Here is a 14,730-nt window from a genome sequence, read left to right as displayed (position 1 = left end):
TGCAGCAATTCTCCTGTCTCGGCCTCCAGAGTAGCTAGGACTACAAGGCATGTGCCACCACACCTGACTAATTTTGTATTTTTAGTAGATATGGGGTTTCACCATGTTGGCCAGGCTGGTCTTGAACTCCTGACCTCAGGTGATCCACCCTCCTTGGCCTCCCAAAGTGCTGGGATCACAGGCGTGAACCACGGCGCCCGGCCTATTTCACCTTTAGAGATAAAGTCTTGCCCAGGCTGGTCTCAAACTCCTGGGCTCAAGCGATCCTCCCGCCTTAGCCTCCTGAGTAGGTGGAACTATAAGTGTGAGCCAATGCACCCAGATGTCCCCATTCTTTGGATGAGGAAACTGAGGGTCAGGAGGCTCCCCAGACAACTTGGCTGGAGCTAGTAGAGCTGAGATTTGAACCCTATTTTGCTGGTCCTAAAGCCTCCTCTGATTCCATGTCCTTTCTCTCTGCAGCTATGAAACTGAGGGTGACGGTGAAGCTAAAATGGGTCAGGGGTGAGTGGGGTGCCATGAGTAGGGGGGTATCAGGGCCAAGCAGGGAGTCAGGTTGGGCAGGGCCTGGGGCGAAGCTCCCTTTCATGTTGTCATCCTTTTACTGAGGCCAGAGCTGCAGCTGGACCCCAGTATTTTTACCACAGGCATTTTTAACCCCACTCTGGGTCACCCCGTCCTTCCAGGTTTGGCTAACAGGTGGTTCAGTGAGAGGGTTCAGGGCGCCCTCTTGTGGCCTCTGGTGTATCAAAGCCTGGCGCCCCAGCTTGTGGGGGCTGAGTGAAGACAGAACTGGGTACCGGCTGGGCTCTGCACTACAAAATTCAGGCTGGGACCCTATCCCCTATCCATGTTTCCCTGTCTCTGTCTCTGTTTCTGTCTTTGTCCATACCAGTCTCAGCCTAGTAGTCTCTTTTCCTCCCTTGATGTCTCTCATCTGTACCTCCCCAGGGGTACAGATGGCAGGCTGATGAGCTGAAGACGCAAAGAAGGGTGGCATCCTAAAAAGAACTCTAGGTTCAAAGGATGCTGACACTTGCAAGCTGAGGGAGGACAGAGGCTGGGAAGGAGGGTGTAGCCAGGGTGACCTGCAGGACTGTCCTTGCTCCCAGCTCCTGGGTGGCATGTAGGGCCTGCTGACCAGGCAGGAGCAGGGGGAGGACAGGACCCCATTTCCACAGGAATGTTTCAGGTTCTGGTTCTTAGTCCCAGGAGGGGAACTGGATTCCAGGAGAGAGGACAGGAGGATGAGGTCCACAGAAGGGCACAGGAACCATGCTTTGATACTGAGACAACCTGTCAAGGTTCCTGTAAAGGCCCAGCCCCTGATTTCCTAACTCTCTAGCCACCTTGTACCTCCACCACCTCCCTCCCCTCATGCTCAGAGCACAGTGTAGGCCAGGGCACCTTACAGCATCCAGAGTACTTTTATTGCCAGAATCCAGATACAGCCTGCTCAGAGCCCCATGTGGAGCCACTCAGGAACAAGGGGAGACAGATGCCAGGCACGTATGCAACAGAGAAAATCCAGCTGCACAGAAACCCTGTGGGAGAACAGCTCAGTCCAGCCTGAAGGCGTCTTTGGGAACCCCACCTAGAAGCTGTACCCTTTTCTCGGCCTGTGGCCAGTCACCCACTTAGAGCCTACTGCCATGAAGGCAGCCCTGACTCTCCATGCCTGCTGCCACAGGGAGATCCATGGAGCACCCTGGGGCGGACAGAAAGCCCCTGGGGGGCCTCAGGGGACCCCTGGCTCTCTCAGGGTCCCATTCAAGTTTCTGGGCTAGTCCCAGCACTAAGCTGGGTGCTGGCCAGGGTGGATAGGAGCCCCATCCTCAGCCCTGTGCTGACCCACTTGGTAATAGTGAGACCCTAGGGCAGGGTGGCAGTGTGATGGTGGGGTTAGCAAGAGGTGCAGCTCAGGGAAGCTGCGAGCAGCCTTGGCTGCTTCCTTGGATTCCCTTTCTCCATAGGTTCCTAGAAGGCCATGGCTCCAACCCCTGCTCTCATCCTTGGAACCACAGTCCCAGGGTGAAGGGAGGCAGCTTCAGTCCTGGGGCCAACAGCACATCCAAGGAAATCAGGGCCCCTGGAACACAGCCTGCAGGACTGGGGGCACATCTGCTGCCCAATCCAGAGCTTGACTGCTCCTGGCGGTAAGGGAGGTAGGAGTGGAGTGAAATGTCCCAGGGCCTGGGAACCATGAAGAATGCAACAAACTGCCCCTGCCTGCAGGAGCTACTGGGCTCACCCAGGAAGCCAGTCAGGCTGGCCACCAGCTAAGCCATAGGGAAGCCAGCAGCTCTAGCTACCCATGACCAGTGGCAGGCCTTTCTGTGGCTGGTGTGTGGGAAGGGTCACCGGAGGGGCCAGGAGCCCATCCCTGGGACCTCTGGGTACAGGACCACAGCCCAGTAACATCCCTCATAGGAAGGCTGCAGGGCCAGGGCCCAGGCAAGTATGAAAAGCCCACAGGAGTCGGGGGGACACATGGCCCCAGGTAGGGATTGGGACCAGGGCCCAGCCAGTCCACCCTGTGGAGCCAGTCCTGAGGTCACAGCAGTTCCACTATCAGCAGCATTCTTGCCATCCAGTGTCCCTTGAGTCTAGACTCTCATTTCTTCCTTCTTCACTGCCACAGAGAAAGGATAACAAACAGCACTTCCCCATGGCAGATGCTTCACAGTCCAAGACTCGGGGCCTTGAATGGTCAGTCACAAACTTTGCAAAACGCGTGGGCCATGACAGCCCCAGAGGCCAACAGCAGGTCCACGGCCGAGCCACAGGAGTCCTGTGGCACAGGAGTCAGGGCCCAAGGAGCACACGTTTCAGATAGGCCAGGGTGGTGGCGTTGGCCAGCATCTCGATGTGCTCGCTGCCTGGCAACTCCTGCAGCAACACTTGGTGCTCCTGGCGGCTCTGCCAGGCCTGGCACTGCAGGGCACTCTTCAAGTTCACAGTACCATCGCCGTCACCAAAGCAGATTTTAGGGTCACGGTCAGGGAAGCTCTCATAGTAGAAGGAGTCTGGTGTGGGGACACCAGTGCCATAGAGGCAGTGCAGCTGCACGCCAGGTGGCATCGTGGCTTCCACCAGCCCTTCTGTGTCCTGCCGCATAAGCCAGCCATCTTCAAAGCCAATGTCCTGGAAGAACTTGCGGTAGTCCCGTAGTGTGTAGTTGATCGTGGGTGTCTGCACGAACACCTTCTCAGGTGACCATGTGTAGTTGTAGGGCAGTAGCCAGCTGGTGGAGACAGCTGACCGCTGCTGCTCCCGGATCTTCAGGGGCCCGATGACTGGGATCCGGTTGTTGTCTCCTGCAGGGAGAAGGCTCTGGTCAGTCTGTGCTTAGGAATGCCAGCTGGTTGGGCAGCATGTTCACCACGAGGCCCCTGCCAGACCCCAGCCAGGGGCCCAGTCCACAGTCCCCCATCTCTACCCTGTTGTCATCATTGTAATCACTGTGACTCCCATCCCTGCCTTGGCTTTTTTTTTTCTTTTTGAGACAGGGTCTCACTCTGTTGCCCAGGCTGGAGTATAATGGCATGATCACGGCTCACGGCAGCCTCAACCTCTCAGGCTCAACCAATCCTCCCGCCTCAGCCTTCCGAGTAGCTGGGACTACAGGTATGTGCCACCATGCATCATGCCTGGCAAATTTTTCCTTTTTTTTTTTTTTGAGGTAGGGTCTCTTTCTGTCACCCAGGCTGGAGTGCAGTGGTACAGTCTTGGCTCACTACAACCTCCACCTCCTGGGTTCAAGTGATCCTCCTATGTCAGCCTCCTGCGTAGCTAGAACTACAAGCACGTCCCACCACGCCCGGGCTAAAAATGTTTCCACTTTTTATACAGATGGGGTCTTGCTATGTTGCCAAGGTTGCTTGCCTTGGCTTTTACTGTTTCTCTTTATTTTTGCTACATCTGGGAACCACACATCCAAGATATGTTTTGTTTCTTTTGCTTTCCTCACCAGGGAGTAAGGCGGCACATACCCACAGGGTGATTTATGATGCTTCCTTGTCTGTAAACTCTACCATCCTCCACGTGCTGATCAGGCCTGTGGGCACTGACCTAGTCTAAAGTGAGTCAGCAGGTTGGCAACTCGGGATGACATGTTCTGCTTTCCCTTTTATGACACTGAACTGTGTACCAGTTTTTCTTTTCCTAAGCTCAGACCAGCGTTCAGCCAGCCGTGGCCTCATTCCACCCACTTGCATGTGCGCTGACCTGGGCAGCCAGGCGTGCTGGAGACGGGGCACGAGGGGAGGCTGCAGATGGAGGCGGAGTCCCTGTACACAGGAATGTGAACAACACAAACACCCGGCAGCCAGGGAGGCCTCCAGGAAGTAAAAATTGCAACTTGGGAACAGGGGCCTCTGGCCTGTTCAGGATCCATGGTCACCCATCACCCCACCCTGTATCTGAAAGCAGGGAGGCCTCTCGGACTGACTGTAGGGCCTCAGCTCTGCCTGCTGTGGCCTGGCTGGGGGACCCCTGAGGCAAGGAAAGCCCGTAGGGGTGCACGGACTTCCACCTCCCCGCACCACACCCCCAGTCCTGGACTGCCAAGGCAGGACAGAACAGCTTTCCAGCCTTTGAAACAAAGCTCTAAGGGGTCTCACAGAGAAACTCTGAAAGGGGCCGGGGCTACCTGTCTAAACTCGGGGTATGCCCACATCCGTCCCTCCAGGCCCAGGCTAGACAGAAGGGGTGGCTATAATGAGTCCTCACTAAATCTGAGTGTCTTCCAGCCAATTCAGAGTCACTGAGCCTGACCCCATCACAATGCCAGTAGACCAAGCAGGTCAAGCAGTGGCAGGGACTTGAGCTCATGAGATGCTTGGCACAGCCCTGGCTCATAGCTCCTAAAGTGAGGGTCCATAAGCCTGCCCCCAGTCCTAGCAGAGGGAGGAAAGCTCCCTTCTAGAGGAGGAAGCTCTACTCTACAGCTGCAGCTGGTGACCTGCAACAGTCATGAAAAGACGGGGGAGGGGCCAGAAAATGGGTGGCTTTCCCAATTGCCAGGCAAGCAGGCCCAGCCAGATCTGCACCTGCTTCCTCCCTGTGTTGCCTACAGAGGCTCCGTGCTGCCCACAGATGGAGGCGCAACTCATAAATAAAAAACTGTAGTCTAGAGGCCAGGTGCAGTGGCTCAGCCTTGTAATCCCAGAACTTTGGGAGGTCAAGGTGGGCAGATCATTTGAGGTCAGGAGTTCAAGACCAGCCTGACCAAAATGGTGAAACCCCATCTCTACTAAAAATACAAAAAAATCTGGCCGGGTACGGTGGTTCATGCTTGTAATCCCAGCACTTTGGGAGGCTGAGGCAGGCAGATCCTCCTGACTTGAGGTCTGGACTTAGAGACTAGCCTGGCCAACATAGTGAAACCCAGTCTCTAATAAAAATACAAAAATTAGCCGGGTATGGTGGTACGCGCCTGTAGTTCCAGTTACCCAGGAGGCTGAGGCAGGAGAATCACTTGAACCTGGAAAGTGGAGGTTGCATGAACCAAAATCACGCTACTCCAACCTGGGTGGCAGAGTGAGAAAGACCCTGCCTCCAAAAAAAAAAAAAAAAAATGCTCTAGCCTTCCTCCTCTGCGGTGAAGGTGGGGATGAAGAAGTAAGGATGGGGGTAAGAGGGAGGGATGGCCAGGGACAGTGGCTCACGCTTGTAATCCCAGCACTTTGGGAGGCCGAAGGGAGTGGATCACCTGAGGTCAGGAGTTCAAGACCAGCCTGTCCAACATGATGAAACCTCGTCTCTACTAAAACACAAAACTTAGCCAGGCATGGCGGCAGGCACCTGAAATCCCAGCTACTCAGGAGGCTGAGGCAGGAGAATAGCTTGAACCCAGGAGGCAGAGGTTGCAGTGAGCCAAGATTGTACCACTGCATTCCAGTCTGGGTGACAGAACCAGACTCTGTCTCAAAAAATAAAAATAAAAAAAAAGAAGGCTGACCCAAGAAAAGAGTCATTGTGGAGACCAAAGCAACTCCATTTTGGATACTAATCCACCATGTTGGCTTCTGATTAACCCCAGATCCAGGAAGGCCACTGAGATTTCCACTTTATCTACTGTTCCTTGTGCACATACTTACCATAAATCAAAACAGCCTCTGTGTTGTCATCCTTCAATATTCAACACATCGCATTGGAGTTGCCCTTTCCCTACAGAATATAAGCTCTGGGTCTGGGGGCTAATGGTGTGGGGATCCACCATCTTGTCTTGCCACCACCTGAGACACAGACGTGGCTTCTATTCGTATGTCCCTATTAACTGTTTTTCTCTGAGAAACTAGATTTGTCAGCCTCTTTCTTCCTTGGACTTTTAGGGGTAGATTTGCATAGACCCCACACACCGTGGGACAGACATGAGGCATGCTGGCCCAGGAGGACACTTCGGAAGGGAAGAGAGGGCAGAATTCCTGGCAACAGCCCCCCACACTGGGCCAGGTAGGGTCTTACCTGAAGCCAGGACGCGCAGGGTCTTGGCCACGCCCCCCCAGGGCGCACCCAGTGACACGAAGGCCTGGATATACTTGTCCTTCCAGGCCTGCGGCTGCCGCTGCAGAAAGTAGAGCGTGTACATGTTGCCCATACTGTGGGCAACCAGCACCACGGGGCCCCCATACAGCTGGTACATCTCCTCGATCATCTCGCGGAGGGCCAGGAAGTAGGGCCCGTTTTCATCTGCAGGCCAGAGCCAGGCAGGGGTCAGGTGGGAAGGGTCCTGGAGCCGGAACCACTGAGCTTTTCTCAGGCCAGACACAAGACGAGAGGGGGAGGGGAGGGTGCTCACATTCAAACAGAGTGGTCTGGGTCCCCCCCGCCTTCCATGAAGGGAGGAAGCCTTATATTTCTCCCCAGGGCTCAGAGGCCCAGAGGTCCCAGGGTGGGAAATGGAAGACAGGATAAGACTGACCAAAGGTGGTGGCTGTGACCACTAGACTGGATGCCAGAGGCCCAGGGACAGGAGACAGCCAAGGACAAGGGGAGAGCCCAAGGCCTGTGGTGCCCATGATCACCTTGCCCCTACCTCCCGAGACTTCAGGGAGGGAATGAGAGTGCCTGCTTACTTGGGGCTCGGCGCCAGTCATAGGGAGCCCCTCGGACATCCTCACCCCGTGTGTAGCCCCAGCCCACAAGGCTCTCCACCATGGTGTGGAAATAGGAACCTGTAGACAGAAATACAGAGGATAAGAAAAGATACAGCTAGTGCCGGCCACCTACACTATGCCCAGCATGGAGACTGTGACAGCTAGCAGGTCCCTGGAAGAATGCTACAGGGCTCTGTGCCCACGCTGATCAGAGACAGCTCACAGGCTGTCCCTACAAACCAGCAGAGTTCCTCCAGCTCCACCTCCAGTCCGGCAGAACCCCCATCCCAGCTCCTGGAGGCCTTGAATAAGGGCTACATACCCACGCTGCTTTTGCTGGGGTCCAGGAACTCCAGTGAGAAGGTCTTCCCAAAGCCAGGGACACGTACATCCACACCATCGGGAAACTGGGTGGCCCTGGATGTTTTGTTGTAAACCAGCCTGTTGTGAGAGGATATTGAGCCAGTGACCCACAGGGGACACTGAGCTTGGTGTGTCCCAACAATGTATCATGTCCTGAGTCATACTCCCTTCTCATGCCCAGGTTTGGTCAGATGGATAGGAGAGACCAAAAGTAACAAAGCAGGTTGATAAAGCACAGATCACCTGTAATCCCAGCACTTAGGGAGGCTGAGGCAGGAGGATCACTTGAGGTCAGGAGTTTGAAACCAGCCTGGCCAATGTGGTGAAACCCCGTCTCTACTAAAAATACAAAAATTGCCCGGGTGCAGTGGCTCACGCCTGTTAATCCCAGCACTTTGGGAGGCTGAGGCTGGCAGGTCACCTGAGTGAGGAGTTTGAGACCAGCCTGACCAACATGGCGAAACCCTGTCTCTACTAAAGATACAAAATCAGCCGTGTGTAGCAGCAGGCGACTGTAATCCCAGCTACTCAGGAGGCTGAGTCAGGAGAATCGCTTGAACCCATGAGGCAGAGGTTGTAGTGAGCTGAGATCACACCATTGCACTCCAGCCTGGGCGACGGAGCAAGACTCTGTCTCAAAAAAATAAATAAATAAATAAATAAAAATAAAAAGCACAGATCAGAGTAATTACATCCAAATGAGGACCCCACCAAGGCATACTTACTCCAAACACTGACCCCAGGACCCCTGTCAAAGCAACGTTCCTCTCTCCCCTGTGACCCTACTCTAGAATGAGGGTCTTGGACCTGGTTGGGAGAAGGAGGTGCCAGTCCTAATTCTGCCGTGAACTTCACACTGGACCCCAAGAAGCAGTCTACCCTCTTTCAGCTTTCCATCACTCCATCTCCTTGCATCCAGCTCCTGCCACCCAACATATCCCAGGTGAAGGAGGTGGTGAGTGCAGTACACAACAGAACCTGACAGGGGCCGGGTGCAGTGGCTGACACCTGTAGTTCCAACAATTTGCAAGGCCTAGGTGGGAGGAATGCTTGAGGGCAGGAGTTCAAGGCCAGCCTGGGCAATATAGTGAGGCCTTGTTGCTACTAAAAATAAAAAATTAGCCAGGCATGGTGGTGCAGGCCTGTGGTCCCAGCTACTTGGAAGGCTGAGGCAGGAGGATGACTTGTACCTGGGATATTGAGGCTGCAGTGAGCCGTGATCATGCCACTACACACCAGCCTGGGAAGCAAGGTAAGACCCTGTCTCAAAAAAAAAAAAAAAAACACACTAGGCCAGGCACAGGGGCTCACACCTATAATCTCAGCACTTTGGAAGGCTGAGGCACGTGGATCACTTGAGGTCAGGAGTTCGAGACCAGCCTGGCTAACATGGTGAAACCCCATCTCTACTAAAAACACAAAAATTAACCAGGCATGGTGACGTGTACCTGTAATCCCAGTTATCGGGAGGCTGAGGCAGGAGAATTGCTCGAGCCTGGGAGGCAGAGGTGTAGTGAGCCGAGATCGCACCACTGCACTCCAGCCTAGGCAATAAGAGTGAAACTCTGTCTCAAAAAAGCAAACAAACAAACAAAAACAAACCCTAGAGAGGCACCACGCATCAGGGCTGCTGTATGGGTGGGGAGGCAGGTAGGAGGAGGAGCAAGGCCCAGAGAAATGATGGGAGCTGGTGGGGAGAGACAGGAGGAAGGCCTTGTGTGGCCCCAGGTAGGTATAATTGGGTCCCACTTCCTCTGGGCATTGGACACAGCAGCCAGCCAACCTCCAAACACATCCTCCACGGAGGAAGGGAATGAACCACGCTCCTATGACCTCCCAGTACCCCAGGGCTGTATCACTTGTCAGACTGCAACCACAAGGCTCAGGGCTTACCCAGCAAATTCCTAAGCGCCATGACATAGGACATGGACCACCAGCTACTGACTTAAGACCCCTAACAGCCCTTTCTTAGTTTTCTTTCTTCTTTTTTGAGACAGGGTCTCACTCTGTTACCCAGGCTGCAGCGCAGTGAGGAGATCATAGCTCACTGTAGCCATAACCTCCTGGGCTTAAGTGATCCTCTTACCTCACCCTCCTGAATAGCTAGGCAGGCACCACCATGCCTGGCTAATTTATTTATTTATTTGTTTGTTTATTTTGTAGGGACAAGGCCACACTATGTGCTCATGCTGGTCTCAAACTCCTGGGCTCAAGCGATCCTCCTGCCTTAGCCTCCCAAAGTGCTGGGATTACAGGCGTGAGCCACCGCGCCCAGCCTATTAGTTTTCTAGAACTGTGTAATAAATTACCACAGACGCAGCAGCTTCTAACACCACACATGTTATCTCATAGTTTCTGTAGCTGCAGTGCCAAACAGAACCAGACAGGACAGACCCCGCCTCAGGGCTCAGTACACGGCTGCTGCACCATCTCCTGTGGGAAGAGGGTTGTCAAGGCCTGAAGAAATGATGGGAACAGGGTGATGGGCCAGGGGAGACACCTTATACCAGAAGAAAAGCCTCGTGGCTTTGTGCTAGGCCGGGAGCCTTGCTTTGGCCTCATCTCACACTGAAGAAGCAAATGTGCCCCCCAAAACACAGGAACCTGGAGTTTCTGGTGGTCCTGAGTCCCACCTTCCCACTTAGATATCAGCCACAGAAAGCTGACAGGATCCCCACAACTGACCCGGATAACAGGTCCTGGAGGCCCATTCTCTCCAGGGCAATTTGTAGATTATCCCAATGACCACACAGCAAAGTAGCTTGTTGCTACTAATAAATAAATTATCAAATAGCAAAATGCAGAAAACTGTTCTGGAAAACCAAAGCAGTTCTGCACTGGGTGAAAATCTAAACGGGTCAGAGAAGCAGTGAAGGCAGACAGGCCCCTCTTGGTATCAGCTGGCACCTCCAACTGGCAGCACCTGAGGCCGTGTCCCCAGTATAAAAATAGAAATGCACATCAATAGCCCAGAAATAACCCCGGTCACACAACACACAGAGGAGGAAGGAGTCATCAAAACGGGTATCACAAACAGCTGGCAGGCCAGGGCGCCTGGAGGAGCAGCTGGCGAGTCTCTGGGAAAAACTTTTTTTTTTTTTTTTTTTTTGAGACAGTCTCCCTCTGTCACCCAGGCTAGAGTGCAGTGCCCCAATCTCTGCTCACTGCAACCTCTGCCTCCCAGGTTCAAGTGATTCTCCTGTCTCAGCCTCCTGAGTAGCTGGGAGGCGTGTGCCACCACGCCCGGCTAATTTTTGTATTTTTGTATTTTCTTTTTTTTTTTGAGATGGAGTCTTGTACTGTCACCTGGGCTGGAGTACAATGGCATGATCTCAGCTCACTGCAACTTCCACCTCCCAGGTTCAAGCGATTTTCCTGCCTCAGCCTCCTGAGTAGCTGGGATTACAGGCGTGAGCCACCATGCCCGGCCTTAATTTTTGTATTTTTAGTAGAGACAGGATTTCACTGTGTTGGTCCGACTAGTCTCGAACTCCTGACCTCATGATCTGCCCACCTTAGCCTCCCAAAGTGCTGGGATTACAGGCATGAGCCACCGCACCCGACCGGGAAAAACTTAATTTGGGAGACTCCATTCAGCTCAAACATTTATCAGGCACCAACTGTGTTTCTGGTTCTACTGCTATAAAGATAAAACAGACACACACTCCCTCCCTTCATGGAGCTCAGCCTGGGAGGGAACCTCAGCTCACAGCCATACATTCCGGGTTTGAATTCTGATTCTACCACTTATTAGCTGAGTGAGCACAGGCGATTTTGTAACCTCATTGAGCCTCCAGATTTCGCAGTTGTAAAGCAGGTTTAAAAACCACCTGTTGGCAAGTAACACTGGTAAAAAAAAAAGAGAAAACAGCACCTATTTCAAAATGGGGTTGATGTAAGATTAAGTGAAAGAAAGTATATAAAATGTACAGTGCCTGTGCAATTTGGGGAAACATGCCTGGAGACAAATTTGGGCACGTGATGACGTTTAGAGGAAGCAAGCATGGGGCCTGGGAGGAGGAGAGGCAAACCGCTCTGGGGAGTCAAAAGGGAGATGTCACAAAGGGACCAGGGTCAGGTTTTTGATTTGTTGTTGTTGTTTTGAGACAGGGTCTTGCTCTGCCACCCAGGCTGGAGTATAGTGGTGTGATCTCTGCTCACTGCAACCTCTGCTTCCCTGGCTCAAGCAATTCTCCTGCCTCAGCCCCCTAAGTAGCTGGGACTACAGGTGCATGCCACCATGCGCAGCTAATTTTTTTGTATTTTTGGTAGAGATGGCGTTTCACCATGTTGCCCAGGCTGGTCTTCAACTCCTGAGCTCAGGTGATCTGACTGCCTCAGCCTCCCAAAGTGATGGGATTATAGGAGAGCCACCATGCCTGGCCTAGGGTCATGTTTTAAAGAGTGAATGGGGCTGGGCGTGGTGGCTCACACCTGTAATCCCAGCACTTTGGGAGGCTGAGGCGGGCGGATCACGAGGTCAGTAGATGGAGACCATCCTGGCTAACGTGGTGAAACCGTCTCTACTAAAAAATACAAAAAATTAGCCAGGTGCTGTGGCGGGCACCTGTAGTCCCAGCTACTCGGGAGGCTGAGGCAGGAGAATGGTGTGAACCCGGGAGGCGGAGCTTGCAGTGAGCTGAGATCGTGCCACTGCACCCAGCCTGGGCAACAGAGCAAGACTCCGTCTCCAAAAAAAAAAGTGAATGGAAGCACATTTATCAGGCAAAGGGTGTAGAAACAGATTCCAGGCCAAAAGAACAGCAGGTGCAAAGACATGGTGTGTCCAAGAAGAATAAGCAGCTGGAGAGGTAGGGGAGGCCGAGGCACAGACAAGGAAAGGGGTGGGGGCCATGCCGAGGCTCTGAATAGGGGCTGGGGCACAGAAATTTTGTGTAGGCAGGCGCAGTGGCTCACGCCTGTAATCCCAGCACTTTGGGAGGCCAAGGTGGGCAGACCACTTGAGCTCAGGAGTTCGAGACCAGCATGGCCAACATGGTGAAACACCATCTCCACTAAAAATGCAAAAAATTAGCCAGGCATGGTGGCGGGCGCCTGTAATCCCAGCTACTCAGGAGGCTGAGGCACAAGAATCACTTGAACCTGGGAGATGGAGGTTGCAGTGAGCCGAGATGGCGCCAGCCTGAGTGACACAGCAAGACTCCGTCCCAAAATAAAAGAAAAAAAAAATTGTGTGTAGGCATGAGAGGCCAGGGCTGGAGAGTAGAGGAACAAGGGCAGCAGGAAGGGAAAGTTAGTTCTGCCTGGGAGTGCAGAGGTGGTGCCGACCAGACCAGACCGAGGACCTGGGGAAGGAGAGAGGTCAGTGACCTCGAGATGAGGATAGAAGGAACAGGCTCTGGAGGCCTCTCAGGCACTGTTGTTGAGCAGCACCCACTCTGTGTGCACCAGCCCCCACCTGATATTGTCAATCCAGCAGTCAATGATGACAGGCAGCAGCAGTTCCAGGTTCAGCCAAATTGTGAAGTAGCTTTCAGTCTTCTTGGAGCAGAGGTAGTGCACCACTGTTGGCTTGTCCAGCTTGGCTTCCAGTTGGTTACCCAAATCACCAGGGACTGCAGGGGGCACAGGACATGTGTGAGCCCTTGGCCTGGCAGGTTCAAGACTCCAAAGAACTTTGATGTCTGCAGCAGACACCCTGAAGAGCCACAGATACTATGGCAGACCCGTGCAGTTCCACACCTCAAATTAAAGCACAGTGCCGGTGGCAGGAAATTCAGAGAGCAGGGACCTTGACCCAAAGGCCAGGGAACCATATTTGTGCAGAAAAGCTGCTACTGCTGTGTGGTGCAGAGATGCCTGTGGGGGGCTTGGGAGAGGCCTGACATGTTTGGGGAAGGGCCCTAACATTGTCTCCAACTCCAGATAAAGTAAGTCTCCTGGATTTTCACTGGAACATCCTCCTGGGCCATTCAGATTATTGGAAGGGGGTTCAGGTTGAAGTCACTCCCCACGCTAGGCCTCAGTTTCCATATCTGTTAAATGAGATCTTGGTCTGAATCACCCCCAGCAAACACAGACACACCTCTACACATGGTTTCTGTGGTTAATGGACCCTGATGGGAGCTCTGCCTGGGAGGAGGGGCTTGGAGACCCCTTTGCATTCCAGAACCTCCAAAGTTTGGCCAAGGCCCTGTCATTAGATATATACCTTCGAGGCGGGGCGCAGTGGCTCATGCCTGTAATCCCAGCACTTTGGGAGGCCAAGGTGAGTGGATCACTTGCGGTCAGGAGTTCAAGACCAGCCTGGCCAATGTGGTGAAAGCCCATCTCTACTAAAAATACAAAAAATTACCTTGGCGTGGTGGCACACACCTGTAACCCCAGCTACTCGGGAGGCTGAGACGGGAGAGTTGCTTGAACCTGGGAGGCAGAGGTTGCAGTGAGCCAAAATCATGCCATTGCACTCCAGCCTGGGTGACAGAGCAAGACCCAGTCTCAAAAAAAAAAAAAGATATATACCCTGGAGGCTTGAACCCAAAAGTCTTCCACCCATAGCCATCCCAGGCTACATAGAAGACAGGGCCCCGTTCGCCCTGAGAGAGGAGGAAGGAAACAGAACAGAGCCCTGGGCCACTCAGCTAAAATTCAACCAGACAAAGTATGCAGGACAGGCTTGTGGGAGGGAAATGAACAGAAACACAGCTGAGAGAAGCTTACATTGGCACCCGCCAGCCTACCAAGGGCCCAGGCCTTACTAAACGCCAGAGGCCAGTAAGGTGCCAGAGAGCAGATCATCTGGAGGGCCCTAGCATGGCTGGGAGCCCGTGTTGGAAACAGCCACCCTGAACCAGCACCATTATCACCACAGTCCGGGCCCTAGGGTGACTTCTCTCCATCCCAGCCATCCTATTCAGTCTACTCAGAACTCTGGGGCCCTGGTGACACCCAAATCCCTCCTCACTGCGTCAAAGCCCTTCACAGTCTCGTTACTCCCATTGACCTTTCGGGCCTCACCTGCCCCCACATGCCATGCTCTCGCCACTTCCCAAACACATCCCTGTTTAGGGTCCATGATCATCGAGTGAAAAACCAGCACTTGGCTCTCCTGGACATTCACTGGGAACTGACTGTAAATCCAGCCCTGAACAGGGCACGCCCTCCCTGGGCACCATCCCAGTGTCTTCAGGGTGCCATGAGAGGCAGGGGTGGCACATGCCTTCACCTCCCTTCATGGTATGGGTGCAGAGTGGGGGAGTCCCCGTCACGACAGCCTCTGGATGACATGTCTGTGGACTGGGCAGGG

General features: G+C 53.6%; 1 protein-coding gene across 2 annotated transcripts in view; it reads right to left on the bottom strand.

Annotated features, from left to right (window-relative positions):
• Positions 1-1,408: 1,408 nt before the first annotated feature.
• The window catches only part of PLA2G15 (phospholipase A2 group XV), a 23,480-nt gene continuing 10,158 nt past the window's right edge, over positions 1,409-14,730 (bottom strand). The window contains exons 3-7 of one of the 2 annotated variants that reach the window (XM_054454042.2): positions 12,883-13,039; positions 7,423-7,541; positions 7,080-7,178; positions 6,469-6,693; positions 1,409-3,317 (exon numbers count right to left, since the gene is read on the bottom strand). In XM_054454042.2, coding sequence (XP_054310017.1) covers positions 2,806-3,317; positions 6,469-6,693; positions 7,080-7,178; positions 7,423-7,541; positions 12,883-13,039 — 1,112 coding nt within the window. In that variant the 3' untranslated portion in view covers positions 1,409-2,805. The remainder of the gene's footprint in view (positions 3,318-6,468; positions 6,694-7,079; positions 7,179-7,422; positions 7,542-12,882; positions 13,040-14,730) is intronic. The other variant, XM_063654416.1, reaches the window with a different exon arrangement.

This window comes from Pongo pygmaeus, chromosome 18 (assembly GCF_028885625.2).
Source record: "Pongo pygmaeus isolate AG05252 chromosome 18, NHGRI_mPonPyg2-v2.0_pri, whole genome shotgun sequence".
NCBI classification, from domain to species: Eukaryota; Metazoa; Chordata; class Mammalia; order Primates; family Hominidae; genus Pongo; species Pongo pygmaeus.
Note: the sequence above shows the minus strand (reverse complement) of the source record. Positions and strands in the feature narration are given on the sequence as shown.